At 44.2% G+C, this 17439-nt stretch overlaps 1 protein-coding gene across 2 annotated transcripts; it reads left to right on the top strand.

The window, feature by feature from the left end:
• Positions 1-5830: 5830 nt before the first annotated feature.
• On the top strand, positions 5831-13504 carry LOC123445192 (receptor protein kinase TMK1-like). Of its 2 annotated transcripts, none has more exons than XM_045122147.1 (13): positions 5831-6356; positions 6650-7067; positions 7176-7788; positions 8366-8406; positions 8497-8565; positions 8915-9015; positions 9434-9512; positions 10018-10116; positions 10177-10245; positions 10347-10396; positions 10483-10564; positions 12925-13019; positions 13099-13504. In XM_045122147.1, exons 1-13 carry the CDS (start codon positions 6082-6084, stop codon positions 13220-13222), a joined length of 2115 nt encoding a protein of 704 aa, XP_044978082.1. In that variant the 5' UTR covers positions 5831-6081; the 3' UTR covers positions 13223-13504. The 2 variants fall into 2 exon arrangements, with proteins under 2 accessions (XP_044978082.1, XP_044978083.1); XM_045122148.1 differs by having other exon boundaries at positions 10498-10564.
• The last annotated feature ends 3935 nt before the right edge of the window (positions 13505-17439 follow it).

The following is a 17439-nucleotide window of genomic DNA, read 5'->3' on the forward strand; positions in this document are numbered from 1 at the left end:
TCCGTTTTGGATTTTTTAGAAAAATAGAAAAATTTAAAGTAGTCCAAAAAGCGCACGAGGAGGGCACAAGCCTGCCAGGCACGACCTACCCCCCTGGCCGCGCGTGGGTGGCTTCTGAGCACCTCGTGTGCCTCCCGGACTCTGTTTTCTGGTGGAATACTCCTTTTGGTCGGGAAAAATTCATTATATATTCTCCCAAAAGGTCTGACCCTCGTATCACGCAAATATCCTCTGTTTTCGTTTCGAGCCTGTTTCTGCAGCAGATTTAGGGCAAGGATGTCGTCTCAGGAATCTGCCGGGGAGAACGATTTCCCTCAAGTCTATGAAGAAGTAAATGCGGATCTGAAAAGAATGAAGGTCATGGAGGCCAAGGAAGGGCTGCTGGAAGAAACTAAGGGCAAAACTAAGGAGGAGAATCCGGCGTCGGACGAAGGGCAATCTGTGCTCAACAAGGAAGATGCTGAGGAAGAAGATTTTCTTCAACCCTACCTCCACCTACTATCTTCATCCATGATCGAACTCTTGAGGTTATGTGAAATAACTCGTGTTCGTAATACTTATCTCACTCGTGAAGTTGTTTTGCTGGAGAAACAAATCATAGAGCTCCAAAGTATAAATCAAAGATTGATGGCCCTCTTGGAATTAAAAGACAGGACTACTCCAACACCATCACCTCCGAAGGAAGACAATTAAGCACGGGTATGGGCACTCCCCTTGGCTTGTGCCAAGCTTGGGGGAGTGGCCCCGGTATCATATCACCATGACATCTTTTGCCTTTACCTTTTTCTTAGTTCGATCCTTTTTGGTTTTATCTTTTTCTAGTAGAATAAAGTTCTTAGTTTGATCTAGGCTTGAGTTTTGCTTTGTGTTACCCCCCAATGTATTCGAGTTTGTGAGTCATATAGTAAAGAGTGTTTTAGTTAAGGGCCTTCCTTCATGCCATGATCTAAAGAAAAGAATAATAAAAGAACAAAAGCATGAAAGATCATATAATGATCTTATGGGAAGTGATGGCTTCACATATAGAAGTTTTGATTGCAACTTGTTGTGGGTGGACAAACGTAGACCTTGGTCATTGTTGCAATTAATAGGAAGTAATAAAGAAAGAGAGGTTCACATATAAATATATCATCTTTGACACCGTCTATGGTTGTGAACACTCATTAAACTACTACTTGCTAAGAGGTAGATGTTGGACAAGGAAGACAACATAATGAATTATGTTTGCTTGGTTCCAAACAATGTTATATGACTAGAGATCCCTTAGCATGTGACGCTTGCTGCCACCTCATATGAGCCAAATCTTCCGCACTAAGTAGAGATACTACTTGTGCATACATAAACCCTCAACCCAGTTTTGCCATGAGAGTCCACCATACCTACCTATGGATTGAATAAGATCCCTCAAGTAAGTTGTCATCGGTGCAAGCAATAAAAATTGCTCCCTAAATATGTATGATCTATTAGTGTGTGGAAATTAGGCTTTGTACGAACCTTTGATGAGGAAGACATAAAAGCGACAGACTGCATAATAAAGTTCTTTATCACAAGAGGCAATATAAAGTGACGTTCCTTCACACTAAGAGGACACACATACAAACCTCAAAAGCGCATGACAATCTTTGCTTCCCTCTGCGAAGGGCCTATCTTGTACCTTTACTTTTTATCTTTCAAAGAGTCATGGTGATCGACACCAATTCCTTATTTCGCCATTATCTTGGCTAACGTCATGTGCTAGGAAAAGATCTATATTCATATGTCAACCTGGAAGTAAGTATCCATGGATTATTATTGTTGACATTACCCTTGAGGTAAATAGTTGGGAGGCGAAACTGTAAGCCCCTATCTTTCTCTGTGTCCAACTGAAACTTTGATCTCAGGAGTACCACGTGAGTTTTAGCAATTGTAGAAGACGAAAGGATGATTGAGTATGTGGATTTGCTTTACAAGCTCTTATTTGACTCTTTCCGATGTTATGATAAATTGCAATTGCTTCAATGACTAAAGACTATTGGTTGTTAATTCTCAATAAGGTTCTTGATCCATACTTTACATTGTGAAGGAATTGTCACTTTAGCATAAGAGATTATATGACGATATTGCTGTTCTAAATTTGATCATGATGCGTGCATGTCCATATTTTGTTTTATCGACACCTCTATCTAAACATGTGGGCATATTTATTGATCTCGGCTTCCGCTTGAGGACATGCGAGGTCTAAGTTTGGGGGAGTTGATACGTCCATTTTGCACCATGCTTTTATGTTGATATTTATCGCTTTATGGGCTATTATTACACTTTACGGTACAATACGTATGCCTTTTCTATCTTATTTTATAAGGTTTACATGAAGAGGGAGAATGCCGGCAGCTGGAATTATGGGCTGAAAAAGGAGCAAGTTTGAGATACCTATTCTGCACAACTCCAAAAGCCATGAAAAACAACGAGGAATTATTTTGGATTTTATAAAAAATATTGGGCGGAAGAAGTACTAGAGGGGAGCCATCAGGAGGCCACAAGCCTGTCAGGCGCGACCTACCCCCCTGGTCGCGCCTGGGTGGCTTGTGGCCCCCATGTTACCCCTGCGGCTCCCATCTTTTGCTATAAGGACGGTTTCATTCTAGAAAAAAAATCAGGAGAAGGCTTTCGGGAGGAATCGCCGCCGCGAGGCGGAACTTGAGCAGAACCAAACTAGAGCTCCGGCAGGGCCGTCCTGCTGGGGAAACTTCCCTCCCGGAGGGGGAAATCTTCGCCATCGTCATGACCAACACTCCTCTCATCGGAGGGGACTCATCTCCATCAACATCTTCATCGGCACCATCTCATATCCAAACCCTAGTTCATCTCTTGTAACCAATCTCCGTCTCACGACTCCAATTGGTACTTGTAAGGTTGCTAGTAGTGTTAATTACTCTTCGTAGTTGATGCTAATTGGATTACTTAGTGGAAGATCATATGTTCAGATCCTTAATGCTATTCAATACCTCTCTGATCATGAACATAATTATGCTTTGTCAGTAGTCACTTTTGTTCCTGAGGACATGGGATAAGTCTTGCTATAAGTAGTCATGTGAATTTGGTATTCGTTTGATATTTTGATGCGTTGTATGTTGTTTTTCCTCTAGTGGTGTTATGTGAACGTTGACTACATGCCACTTCACCATTATTTGGGCCTAGAGGAAGGGATTGGAAAATAATAAGTAGATGATGGGTTGCTAGAGTGACACAACCTAAACCCTAGTTTATGCGTTGCTTCGTAACGGGCTGATTTGGATCCACTAGTTTAATGCTATGGTTAGACTTAGTCTTAATTCTTCTTTTGTAGTTGCGGATGCTTGCAAGAGGGGTTAATCATAAGTGGGATGTTTGTCCAAGTAAGGACAGCACCCAAGCACCGGTCCACCCACATATCAAACTATCAAAGTAGCGAACGCGAATCATATGAACATGATGAAAACTAGCTTGACAGAAATTCCTATCTGTCCTCGGGAGCGCTTTACCTCATATAAGAGTTCGTCCAGGCTTGCCCTTGCTACAAAACGGATTAGGCCATCTTGCTGCACCTTTTTTACTATTCTTACTTGCTACTCGCTACGAATTATCTTATCACACAACTATCTGTTACCAATAATTTCAGTGCGTGCAGAGAATACCTTGCTGAAAACCACTTGTCAGTTCCTTCTGGTCCTCGTTGGGTTCGACACTCTTACTTATCGAAAGGACTATGATAGATCCCCTACACTTGTGGGTCATCATGGAGCAATTGTGCTTTTCAGACGTGTCCATGAAGAACAAGTGTTTCTCCCATTCCAATAATGTAGCTCGCTCCTCCATGGTCAATTTCTTCTCCTTCAAGGCCACCTTCCACTCCTCGACCGCCACACTCCTCTCCTAGGCCGCCAACCTCCTCTCCTCGACCATCGCATCATGGCTCCTTGCCATCCTCCGCACCTCGGTTTCTCCATTTCTTGCCACTAAAAGAGCATCCATAGCATTCGTTAACTCATCATCTCCTCTCCTCTTCTTTTTTCTTTTGCTTATTTCGTACTTCCATTTGGTATTTTTGGCTTGGAGTAGGCAACTGAGTTTTGTGTAGGGATACTCTTGCCATCATCACTTGATGCCTCCTCCTCATCATCCAAATCTATAGCTGCCTTCCTTTTATTGCCCTCCTTTTGGTCATCATGGGCCTTCCACTCCTCTACATCCTTAAACACTTTGTAGCAATGGGGCAACATAAATGCTCTCCCTTTCTTGATCTTGCCTTTCTTGGTCTTCTTCTCTTCTCCTCGAAATAGGTTTTGTGCAATATTGAGCTAAAACACAAGAGAACAAGTTGTTGGAAATATGCCATAGAGGCAATAATGAAATAGTTATTATTATATTTCCTGTTTCAAGATAATCGTTTATTATCCATGCTATAATTGTATTGAATGAAAACATAAATGCATGTGTGGATATATTGACAAAACTATGTCCCTAGTAAGCTCTAGTTGACTAGCCAGTTGATCAAGGATGGTTAAGGTTTTCTGACCATATACAAGTGTTGTCACTTGATGACTGGATCACATCATTGGGAGAATGATGTCATGGACAAATCCCAAACTATAAACGTACCATGTGATCGTGTCATTTTGTTACTATTGTTTTCTGCGTGTCAAGTATTCATTCCTATGACCATGAGATCATGTAACTCACTGACACCGGAGGAATACCTTGTGTGTATCAAACGTCGCAACATTACTGGATGACTATAAAGGTGTTCTATAGGTATCTCCGAAGGTGTCCGTTGAGTTAGCATGGATCAAGACTGGGATTTGTCACTTCGTGTGACGGAGAGGTATCTCAGAGCCCACTCGGTAATACAACATCACATACAAGCCTTGCAAGAAATGTGACTAAAGTGTTAGTCACGGGATCTTGTATTATGGAATGAGTAAAGAGACTTGACGGTAACGAGATTGAAATAGGTATTGGGATACCGACGATCAAATCTCGGGCAAGTAACATACCGAAGGACAAAGGAATGGTATACGGGATTATATGAATCCTTCGCACAGAGGTTCAACCGATAAGATCTTCATAGAATATGTAGGATCCAATATGGACATCCAGGTCCCGCTATTGGACATTGACTGGGGAGTGTCTCAGGTCATATATGCATAGTTCTCGAACCCGCAGTGTCTTCTTTGGCCGCTTAATAGCGCCGGCGCCGGCCGGCGCCCTCTTCTTTCGGGTCGTCTCCGTTGTCGCGGCCGCCACATTCGATCGCTTGACGGTGGGCGGCGGTAGCGCGACGGCACCCACCACGGTCGGCCGTGGCGCCATGAACAAGATGCGCGCGAGGCCGCTGCTTGGAGGAGCGGCGCCGGTGGCGGCGATGCTCAGCCCCGCGCTAGGATTTGCGGCGGCGACAACGGCAGGGGAGGGGTCGCGGGTGTAGGAAGGGGTGAGGGGGATGCCGCTGGCGCGCTCCATAGGGCGATTTCTTCGGCAGCGGCATGGGGCGGGGCGGGAGAGAGGGAGCGCGTGGGAGAGAGTGCAGTCGCGCGTGCCCGAAATACCAACACGGGGTGGCGTTTCGCTCCTCGCGCGCAACCGATTATCCAGCGCGCGTGATTTTTACGTGTCTGCTGGACCAGCCAAAGCGGGCGCGTGCGTAAAAAACATGATTTTTCCAGCGTGCTGCTTAGATAGCGCGTGTGTTGGAGTTGCTCTTACTAGCAGGCGTTATGTGTGTGTGTGTGGGGTGGTATGAGTGTCTACGTCACTACGTGCGTACGTCTACAGCACAATCAGCGTTTTAAAAAGAGATGGCTGGCAACTGGGATGAGTTCCGGCACCGGCTGGAAGCTAGCTGATTTGAAGGTGGCGTGGAGAGAGCGCGAAAGCATGGCCGGGAATGGGAGGAAAACTTGGAACTGAAGAGGAGAATCTCAGTTTGGGCTTCATCCCACCTCGCCCACTGATTATGTCAGGCATGAGCAAAACCGTCGGCTCGTGCTTAGATCTTTCCTTCCGGTCGGCCTATTTAATCGCGGCATCTCCGGCGAGAAGGGGCATTGATCGTCGCCACACGAGATGGAAGCGGACGAGCTGCTGAAGAAGATACGGGTGCTGGAGGAGGGGCAGGCCGAGCTCAAGCGGGAGATAGGCAAGCTCATGCTCATGCCGGACCGCCGCGACGCGCAGCCCGTGGCCGTGGGGACAGCTTTCCGCGCGCTGCGGCCGCAGCCCTCGTCGTCGCGGCACGTCGTCGCCCACGGCAGGTTCTCCGACAGGCCCTGCCACTGGATATTGCAGTCGCTGGGGCAGGCCGTGCACATCCTTGCCCCCGACGGGAAGGTCCTGTACTGGTGAGGTCCCTTGCTTATATTGGTTCTGTTGTGTATGCTCATTGCTCACAAGGTGCTTGACGAAATGCTGCAACAGTGCTATTCATAGTATTTATTTGGCGCCAGTGTTGTGCATAGATTAAATGTTGAGATGTGGAGCTTTTTTTAAATAAAATACATAGAGCATCTCTTGATGCGTGTAATGAGTGTAGATCCAATTGTTTATGCAATAGGCATCCCTGCTCACAACTGTCTCTGGTCCATTCTATGAATGCATGGTTTACCAAATTCTTCCTTTTTGTTCTGTAATCTAGGAACCGGTATGCTGAGCATATATATGGCTATTCTGCATCAGAAGCAGTTGGTCGGAATGCCGTTGAATTAATTGTTCATCCTAGTGACTTTGATGCAGCAAACGACCTCATCCAGACTATATGTAAAGGGAAGTGTTGGAGAGGGAAGTTTCCTCTTAAGAAAAAGTCAGGAGAGAGGTTTTTTATGTTTATCCATAACACCCCTTTATACGATGACGATGGTAGCTTGGTGGGCCTCATTGGTCTCTCGCACGAGATATTTAGTCCCTCAGGCTCAGTGGTATCCTATCAAATTCCGAGTACAGCAAAGCCCAAGTTCCATGCTAACAACCGGCCTAAAAGGGGTTCAGTAAACAAAGGTTCTCTTCACTCCCAGCAACCTCTTCAATCCGCTACTACCTCCAAGATAGTAACTTTGGTAAGTTCTATTGCTGTTCAATTTCAAATCGAACTTACTCTTTTCTGGTACTTATTCTTCATTTATTTCTTAGTGTGTTCTTTTTTTGATGTTGGAACAACAACACAGGTTTCTAGTGTTACAAGTAGAGTTCGTTCTCGGATAAGGACAGGCCAGAATAGCGATAAACAGTATGGTAGTGCATCGTGCAAGGTTGAGCTGGCATCAAGTGAAGAAAACACCCCTAGTGGAGATGTAGTGCATCGTGTCTTCGTGACTGAAGAGAAATCCACTGGCAAGTCATGCAAAACAAGTAGTGATGATTCAGGAGAGGGAAAAGTAGGGTTTCACGAGATCTTTAATTCAAAGGCTCAGGTGTTATTGGCCAAGAAGGGCATATCATGGCCTTGGAAACGACATGAAGTTGACGGGGATTCTGGAAAGAATGACATGAACTCAACACAGTTGCATGATAAGCTAGAGAATAAAGAGAGTCATCAGAGAGTTTCAGTTCTAGAGCCTATCATAATTCCAGACCGCCAAAACAGCGATTACACTTGGGCTAGCAAATATGAGGTCTCAGGTTCCTGGTGGGATTTCAATAAGAACAGCGCGAGTAGCATTAGCAGCACTACTGGGACTACGAATAGCACCGATATTGACAGAGTAGATTATGAAGCAGACTGCTTAGATTATGAGATTCCCTGGGAAGACCTAGTAATTGGAGAACAAGTAGGTCAAGGTAGTTACTTTTCCCTTTGTAATTACTCCATCGGTAGGGACTCAGATCTCTTGTTAACATGTACTTCAAACGATTCAGTATTAGGCATATCCATAGCTTGTAATCGTAAGAACTACTTGAGATGTTTGTTCTTCGTTAGTAATTCACAGTTTCACACTACGCATGCATCTTAATAGCTCATAGGCATAGTCCAAATCAGCTAATTTTCAGTAAAATTCCGCGCTCTTCATGCTCCTTAATAAAAGCTTGTGTATTCTCCTCTTATTGTTGGCCTAATCCAGATCAGTTATGTTTCTTCTAATCTTCAATCATTATAGTTCAGTTAATTTCATGATTTTACAGTGGCATGAATGTCTATTCCGAGATTCTAAGTTGCAAGTGGTACACTTACACAATAGTGATGCATTTTTGTTCGTATGGTTATGCATGTACTTGTTTACTCCTAAAGTCCATGTAGATAACCACACAGAATATAAAAATGAAATCCCTATTCTTAGACTGTTACATGCAATCTGGTATTGTCCTTTTTCGTAACAAACGGACTCGTTTGTGCTATTTTCATGTTCAATGTATACAGGTTGTTGCGGAACAGTGTATCATGCTCTGTGGCATGGCTCGGTAAGTTGGTATATCATTTCTGTTGCATGATTATGAATGGGGTTTTACATCTTAACTTTAATTTTTCAGTACCTATCCATGTTCCTGTAGGATGTGGCAGCTAAAGTATTCTCCAAGCAGGAATATTCAGAAGAAATGATAAATACCTTCAGACAAGAGGTGCACATCTATATCTACAATTCTACATATAGTTGCTCTAGAATTTGGGTATAATGGCAATGAAACTACATGATATCTACTATATTATTGAGATAGACACTCCATTCCATAAATTAAGTGCAAGACTGGACTCCGACACTCCGTGCTGTTCACAGAACCTACAGTTATCATTTTCGCTATCCTATGTTAATAAAACCATTTGAATAAATATGAAGAAAAGATATGGTGTTGATAAATCTTCACTCTTGTTGATTTTTTTGTGGGTCAATTACTACATGGACAACTTCCTAAATCCTGTGACCCCTTTATTTTGTGGCCATGACTATATTACTATCCTTCAAATGTGTAGGTATCATTGATGAAGAAACTGCGACACCCCAATGTAATACTTTTCATGGGTGCAGTTCTGTCGCAGCAACGTCTTTGTATTGTTACTGAATTTCTCCCACGGTATGTTGTATATCTTCCTACATGTGTTTCCAATGGATACTAGTAAAAACATTTCTACTGCTTACTGAAAATGACATGCAACATGTTGTTGCTTGTTCTTGAAAAAAAACATTTCTAAGGATTGGTTGGTGACTCAATGGCTGGCAGACATGGTTCTGAAAGCAACCACCTGAGTTTTATACTTGGGAGTGCTAATACCCCCGGTTCTTTTCAGTTGATACTAAAATCACCTCTGACATACCATGCATTGAATTTTTTTCTAGGTGGGGTTGTTTTAATTTTCCGTAGGTGTTAAATCATTCTTGCTACTGGAAATAAAGTTTTGGCATTCTTCTGTAGTTGTGTATACTTTAGAATCTCACAAGAGGTCATTTTGTTTTACTTGTTCTGTATAACACTTCTGAGTCCCATAATGCAGTGGAAGTTTGTTTCGGTTGCTCCGAACTAACATTGGCAAGCTCGATCCAAGACGGAGAGTTAACATGGCTATCGACATTGTGAGTGCATCTTATTTTAACAGCTGGTTAAGGAATCAGGAAAAGTTGAGCCAAATATACTACATAGAACTTTTTGAGAAATGAACATGTTATAGCAGAATAGATATCAAGATAAACATTCTTCACTTGAAGATCTCACAAGATGTTTAGAATTGATACAGAATTATTTTTTGCAATTGCCTAAAAGCGAAGTTGAACTGCATGTAAGCTAAGCCATATTTGTAGCTTCAGTGTATGGAAGACTGAAACAGAAAATAGGTGGTATCATGTACCGGCCATCTAAAAAGGTATCTCGTGCTACATATTATCACACATTATGTTACTATGATCATAAGTGAAGATTATATCAGCAAAATTCAGTCATGATTCATGTGATATATTGTGATGTGCAATATTGTTGTCTTAACCGTCTTAACCAATCGAGATAGAAGTTACTTAATATTTTCTCTGCCGAGTACACCTTTTTCCATGTGGATTCTTAGAATAAGAATTAATTTTGTTGCAGGCAAGGGGCATGAACTATCTTCACAATTCCACCCCCACTGTTGTGCACCGTGATTTGAAATCGCCAAACCTGCTGGTTGATAAGAATTGGACTGTAAAAGTAAGTATGAAACTTTGTTCTTCATACTTTATGTTGCCTCATCTCACTTGGTTCTATTAGGTTGCGGACTTTGGTCTTTCACGTCTGAAACTCGAAACTTTTCTGACAACAAAAACTGGAAAGGGAACAGTAAGTACAAGCCAACTTAACCTTTTCACATGGATTCTCCAGACTGATAAGACTGTCATAAACTTTAACCTAGTACCTGATAACTTGGTTTCCACATCCAGCCGCAGTGGATGGCTCCCGAGGTGCTGCGGAGTGAACCTTCAAATGAAAAGTAAGCTCAGCGTGGAGATTCTTAAACAATAGATGTCCTTGTTACCTACAGATTATTACTCATTTCTTCCATTTTATTAAGTATAGGTCTGATGTATTCAGCTATGGAGTAGTCCTGTGGGAGCTTGTTACTCAGAAGATTCCCTGGGATACTCTCAATACAGTGCAGGTATATTTTTGTTATGCATATTGGTCAGCTGTTAATCTGATTATTTTTATGAATATTTGGTGGCAAGTTGGCAACTAAATTTCCCACCGCTGTTTCCTACACTAGGTACATAAGGTTGCCAGCTTCATCTGTACTCTACTTAGATACAACCAGTCATAGTTGTTAGGAAAGCAACTTATCTATATTAAAGGCCTAAGGGGCATATATATATATATTACACATGACTTGAGGTGTAAGGAAAGTAAACATAGACTAATAAGGACTCCTAGACTAATACTAATAGACTAATAAGGACTCCTAGACTAATACTAATACTTCCTAACACCCCTCCTCAAATGCAAAGTGTATGCAATAGCATTGCATTTGAAGAAGTGTAATACTAAAAAAAACAATGATAATCCAAATCCGCGTCTTGAGAGTGTCGTCGTAGCATGAAGAGTCTTCAAAACTTGTCGAGTCGCCGAAGGAGATAACGAAGAGATGGCACATCAGAGGTAGACACTGCATCACTTGAAGATACAAGATAAGTATCAAGAGAAGATGGGTTGTCAAAAGAAGATGACACATCAAGAGAATAAAGCATTACGCGGAAAATCATAGTCCACGACAACCGTCGGCGAAAGAAGCTCGGCGGATAAGGCACGATGGACGTAGATCGACAATGCAAAAGAAGTCCAGAAAATCCTATAGAAAACAACAAGGGCAAATAGGCCACAAAAGTTGCATAGAAAGGATCACGACCAAAGAAAAGGCTGACGGACAAAGGTATGGTGGACTCGCATGGCATGAGAAAACACAAAATATCAACGGATTTGGTGGATGCAGCGGAAACAAGGAAGCTAAAAGCTAGGAAGCATACACGACACAAAGATGCAAAATCCATCGTGTATGCAGAAGACATTGTACTTTTTTTTATTGTTGTTGAAATCAAAATAGGAACGGAGCAGAAGCTAGCACGCCGCCAGCCACGTACGTGACGGAAAGGCAGCAGTAGCATGCATGAGCGAACGCAGCACCACGCAGCAAGAGGAACCAGGTAGCAGCAGGTACACTGGACGAAGATCGCGAACGCAACACCACACAGCAAGAGGAACCAGGTAGCAGCAGGTACGCACAAGGAAGCAAAGCAGACACGTGGTGCCAAGATAGCACGCAGCAGCAACGTGCGGAGCAGAGGCAGCGGCGGCCAAGAGGAGCAGCGGGAGTAGCACCACGTAGCAGCAGGAACTGCTGACCATGCCGAAGGCAGATGCATGAGCAGTCACGCGCACACGCGGCTGTAACGCGCCGGGCAGATCACGGTGGTGGTGAGCATCCTGGAGAATCAGAATCCGGCGAGATCCGTATCCAATCGGGATCGGGACAATCCTGGTCCAGCGGTAGGAGATGGAGAGTCCAGGAGCAGGGCCATCGTCCGGCGGCGTGACCTGGAGCGGCGGGAGATGAGGCGGCACAACCTGGAGTGGAGGCGGCGCGACCTGGAGCGGCTGGATCCAGGAGAGAGCGGGCCTGCGGCGGGATCCTGAAGACCGATGGCAGTGACTGCAGCGGGATCCGGCGGGAGCAGGAAGAAGAAGCCTCTCGCCTCCCTCCGCAAGATCTGGAGCCAGCCTTGACTAGGGCGGCCCAATCTCCTGACCTGGAGAGAGCGTTGCCTGGGCAGGGCGCGTGAAGGGGGAGGGAGAGCAGCACGAGACGGCCAGAGGACGATGGCGGCATCGCGAGGGGAGGGAGCGTCCGTCCGAGAGGAGGTTGGTGGCGGCGCGAGATTGGATCTGCACGAGTTGTGCGTGCTAAAAAATTAACCTAAGCTCTAATACCATGTTAGGAAAGTAACTTATCTATATTAAAGGTCCAAGGGGCATATATATATTACACATGACTTGAGGTGCAAGGAAAGTAAACATAGACGAATAATGACTCCTAGACTAATACTAATAGACTAATAAGGATTCCTAGACTAATACTAATACTTCCTAATAATAGTAACAAACTTCAATGTTTCTTTGCTTCATATTCAACCATTATCAGGAACTTTAACTGTGTTTCTGAACCATTTTAATAATATGGCTGCATGCATCGATTGATGCAGAGGCCGGAGGCTGTCCTACTTTTCCAAAAAAAATTAAAAAAAAATCAACCATTATCCTTTCAGTGTGGCCCATGACTGATATGGAGATGATTTTTCTGTTGATCTCTTTTTGTGGTGTCTTAAAGCCAAAAGGAATTCTTGAAAAATACTAGCTTACTGGTTAATGGTAAATCTTTTCCAAGAAGCAAAATCGCAATCGTTGCAGTTTAAGAAAACTTAGTTTATTTTTTGCTTCTTCTTTTCAAGCTTTGCGGCCCCTATGTCACAGGTTGTCGGAGCCGTGGGTTTCATGGATGACAGACTTGAAATTCCGAGGGACACGGATCCTCAGTTGGCATCGATGATCCAGAGTTGTTGGGACAGGTACATACTACCATTCTGCACGCTGGTACTGAGCAACTGATTCCCGATCCCGTTGTATGATTATCCTTTCTGTGAGCAGTGACCCGCAATGTCGGCCTTCGTTCCAAGAACTTCTTGAGAGGCTTCAGGAGCTGCAAAAGCAGTACACTATTCAAGTGCAGACGGAGCCAAAAAAACGGGTGGGAAAGGTGCCGGAAAGATGAGCACCAAAGATAGCTAGCTTGTGTTCTAATGGAAGATGGATTATGCAGACCCCACCTTCGGCGTGATTTATCCGACCCGAGCCCGGAAGGGTTCGAGAATGTTTTCTATGTTAGAGCATCTCCGACAACTTGTGTATATGTTTATATAGACAATGGTCTAAAATGATTCCTTCATATACACAAACAGTTCTTTAACAGATTGCCTATATACAGATTATCTATATTCTCTCTCCTGTATTTTAATACCAACTTATAACTATTAATGGATTTTTGTACGGAATATATACAATTTGAAGCAAAAACACTCACCAATAGATTGTCTGTAGGATAATCCACATTTAGACAATGTGTCCACTGATTCGTCCACATTTAGACAATGAGTGATGGACTAGCATGTAGACAATTTGTTGGAGAGCGTTTTTGCCTCGTATTGTCTATATCTCGTTTGGACAAGAGATGCTCTTGCTATTTCCAAGAAGACCATCAGAGAGATGGTGCAGCATGGCTTCTCAAATTGCAACCTTGAACCTTTTGAATGTAGATTGTCTCCTAAAAAGAAGGCTAAAGGACAACGCTGGATCCCACCTGCCACAGCCAGGCGTCGCCCCTCCCCCTCCCCTTCCCGCACAATTCGATGGGGAGGGAACTTTAGCGCGCCTGCGCAGGGCACTTTTGCTCCCTCACCGCCGTCAGTATGCTTGGTAGAGAAAGCTCAGATGGAACCAATGGTGGGGCGGCCTTCTCTCCCACTGTCCCACATGTTGGGCCGATGTAGGACGGTGTCGACGAGTAGGGCATTGCGTAGTGGTTGGGCGCCATAGCGTGGTGGTGCACATGTGCGGTGGAAGCATGTAGGGTGTGTCTGCATCATTATGGGCGCCGTGGAGGGTGGTGGTTCGTCTTGATGGTGGTGTTCAGCGATGGTGCGGGCTCCACTAGCCATGGAGTGGAGTTGTGGTCGATCTTTGCGATCGGTTGTTCTGTGGTGGTGGCGCAGCGTGTGGGCAGGGCTTTGTGTGGTCTTTCCATGGAGACCGTCGCACTAAGAAGGCTCTAAGAATATCTCTCCATCTTCGAAGGAGCAAATACCTATCTCGAGCTATCAAGGATCTTGGCATACATTTTCAAATGCACCTGTAAGTTGTCGTTATGGTCATCCTATTACGGTTGACGTTAGAACAACCCCAAAAGTACACCATCCGGTATGAAGATACTTAATACTCTCATGGTCGAAGTAATTATGCAAACATTAACATCTTTGTGATATATACTATTAACTTGTGATGAAAGGATCTCTTAGTATAACATTCAATTTGGGCAGTTCAATGTCGGCACCAGTGAGAGGTTGCCGGGCACGAAAGAAATTTTGTTGTGGATCCGAGGTGCAGGAAGCGTGCGTGTCAGTGGTTCGGATGCCCGCAAAGTCCCCCCCCCGACCCTGTTTAATTTCGTTTACGGGAAAACAGACGTCCAGAATGGTCTGTGGTCCAATGGAGTACCGTGTTGGATGGCTTGCGACGCGTGGACTGCTCGATCCGAACAAGTGTGAGCGATTTGTGGGTTACATTGGAGATGCCCTAAGGAAATTAAAAGATGTATGAACTATTCTTGGTTGTTTTCTTTGTTGCGTCTAGTAGCTTACCTTTTGGACAGGGGAGGAGGGGTAATAGATGACTTGCAAACCTCAACTAAAATGTTAAGGCCACTTACCAGCGAGGTACTTGAATTATTTTTGCTCTGAGATGATTTTTCTTGGTTAATGCCCAATGGCGGAGGCACGGGGTGCTGGCAGGGGCCTTTCCCCCCTATGCTCTCATAAATACACCTATATGTACTCTTAATCCTTCATTTGCCAGACAAAATTAGCTAGGTTTAAGTGATTTGGCCCCCTCTAACATTATATGGCATGTTTTGGGGGCCTCCGCCACTGTTAAGGCCTACACGTCGGCCGAAGTTTTGGACGGCTTTGCGCTAAGCCTTGGATCGTTACAGATCATACAACGAGGGGAGCACACAGTGATCTTCTCTTCCATGTTCCAGCCATGTGTTTTGTGGACCCAACATGGCTGCCTTATCCTTTCCCTTTCTTCCTGAATCCTCCATTGTCCTTTCGTTTTTCTCGCATTTCTTTGTTGGAAGTATGCCCTAAAGACAATAATAAATTGATTATTATCATATTTTCCTGTTAATGATAAACGTTTATTATCCATTTTATTGACCAGAAACTTAAATACATGTGCGAATATATAAAGAACACTGTGTTCCTAACGAGCATGTACTAGACTAGCTCGTTGATCAGTTTCCTAACCATAGACATGAGTTGTCATTTGATGACTCGATCACATTATTAGAAGAATGATCTGATGAACAAGACCCAAATGTAAGCACATTATTAGATCGTATCACTAAGTTTGTTGCTACTGCTTTCTTCGTGTCAAGTATCTATTCCTAAGACTATGAGATCATGCAACTCCTTGACACCGGAGGAATGCCTTGTGTTATCAAATGTCACTTCATAACTGGATGATCATAAAGGTGCTCTATAGGTATCTTCGAGGGTGTTTGTTGGGTTGGCATGTATCGAGACTGGGATCTGTCACTTTGTATGGGGAGATGTATCTCTCGGTCCTCTCAGTAGTACAACATCAAAGAAGCTTGCAAGTAATATGACTAAGGAGTTAGTCACAGAATCTTGTATTATAGAGCGAGAAAAGAGACTTACGGGTAACGATATTGAACTAGGTGTGATATACCGACGATCAAATCTCGGGCAAGTAACATATCGATAGACAAAGGGAACTACATACTGGATTGATTGAATCCTTGGCATCGTGGTTCGACCGATGAAGATCTTCATGGAATATGTAGGAACCAATATGGGCATCCAGGTCCCTCTATTGGTTATTGACCGGAGAGGTGTCTCGGTCATTTTCTATATGATTCTCGAACCCCTAGGGCCCGCACGCTTAATGTTCGATGATGATATAGTACTATTGGGTTATGTATGTTGGTGACCGGATGTTGTCCGGAGTCCCAGATGAGATCATGTACATGACGAGGAGCTTCGCAATGGTCGGGAGGTAAATATTTATATATGTAAAGTTGTTTTCAGGTTCCGGAAAAAGTTTTAGTTTTTTCTGTATTGTATCGGGAAGTTTCCAGAAGGGCCCCGAAACTTCTAGAGGAGGCCAAAAGTCCACCAAGAAAGGGTTCCACCACATCCCAAGAGTAAGAATGGGTTGAGGGGAGGCACCCTGGCCTTATTGGGCTAGGCGCACAAGTCCCTCAAGGCTCATGCGGCTAGGAAAGGTGGAAAGTCCACGTGTGTATGGAAAGGAGGGGATTGGACTAGGAGTCCAACTCCTTCTCCTTGGTGTGCTATCCCTAGGGCTTGGAGGGATGTCCACCATGCCCCTCCACCTATATATATATAGAGAAAGGGGAGGACGCCCCCAAGAGCACACACCAACCCCTTGGAGCCTCCCTCTCTCTCGTTGCTCCGTTGCTCCTCCGTCCTCGTTCTAGTATTGCTTGGTGAAGCCCTGCTGGACTAGCTCCACCACCACCTCAACCATGTCGTCCTGGTGCGTGAGAACCCATCTACTACACTACCCTCGCTTGCTGGATCGAGGAGGCGGAGACGTCATCGAGCTGCACATGTGTCGAACGCGGAGGTGTCGTCCATTCGGCGCTTGATCGCGACGGATCACGGTTGGATCGTGAAGACATATGACTACATCAATCTTCCTCTTAACGGTCTACGAGGGTGTGTAGACACACTCTCCCCTCTTGTTAATATGCATCTCCATGGATAGATCTTGCGTGTGCATAGGATTTTTTTTTGTTTCCCATGCAACGTTTCCCAACCATGGCCTCACCAGCTAGGTCTATGCATAAATGATATGCACGAGTAGAACACAAAGAAGTTGTGGGCGTTGATGTTCAAATTGCTTACCTCACATGTCTTATTTTGATTTGGCGGTATTTTGGGATGAAGCGGCTCGAACCAACCTTACTTGTCCTCGCACAAGAGACCGGTTCCATCGATTGACATGCAACTTGTTTTGCATAAAGGTGGTTGGAGGGTGTTTATCTCTCCCACTTGAGTTGAACCGGGTTTGACAAAAGGGGTCCTTGTAGAAGGTTAAAAGGAAACTTGATTATCATCATTGTGGCTTTGCGTAGGTAATAACGGTTCTTGCTAGTTTCCCATATCA

The sequence above is a fragment of the Hordeum vulgare genome, chromosome 3H, assembly GCF_904849725.1.
Source record: "Hordeum vulgare subsp. vulgare chromosome 3H, MorexV3_pseudomolecules_assembly, whole genome shotgun sequence".
Taxonomy (NCBI): Eukaryota; Viridiplantae; Streptophyta; class Magnoliopsida; order Poales; family Poaceae; genus Hordeum; species Hordeum vulgare.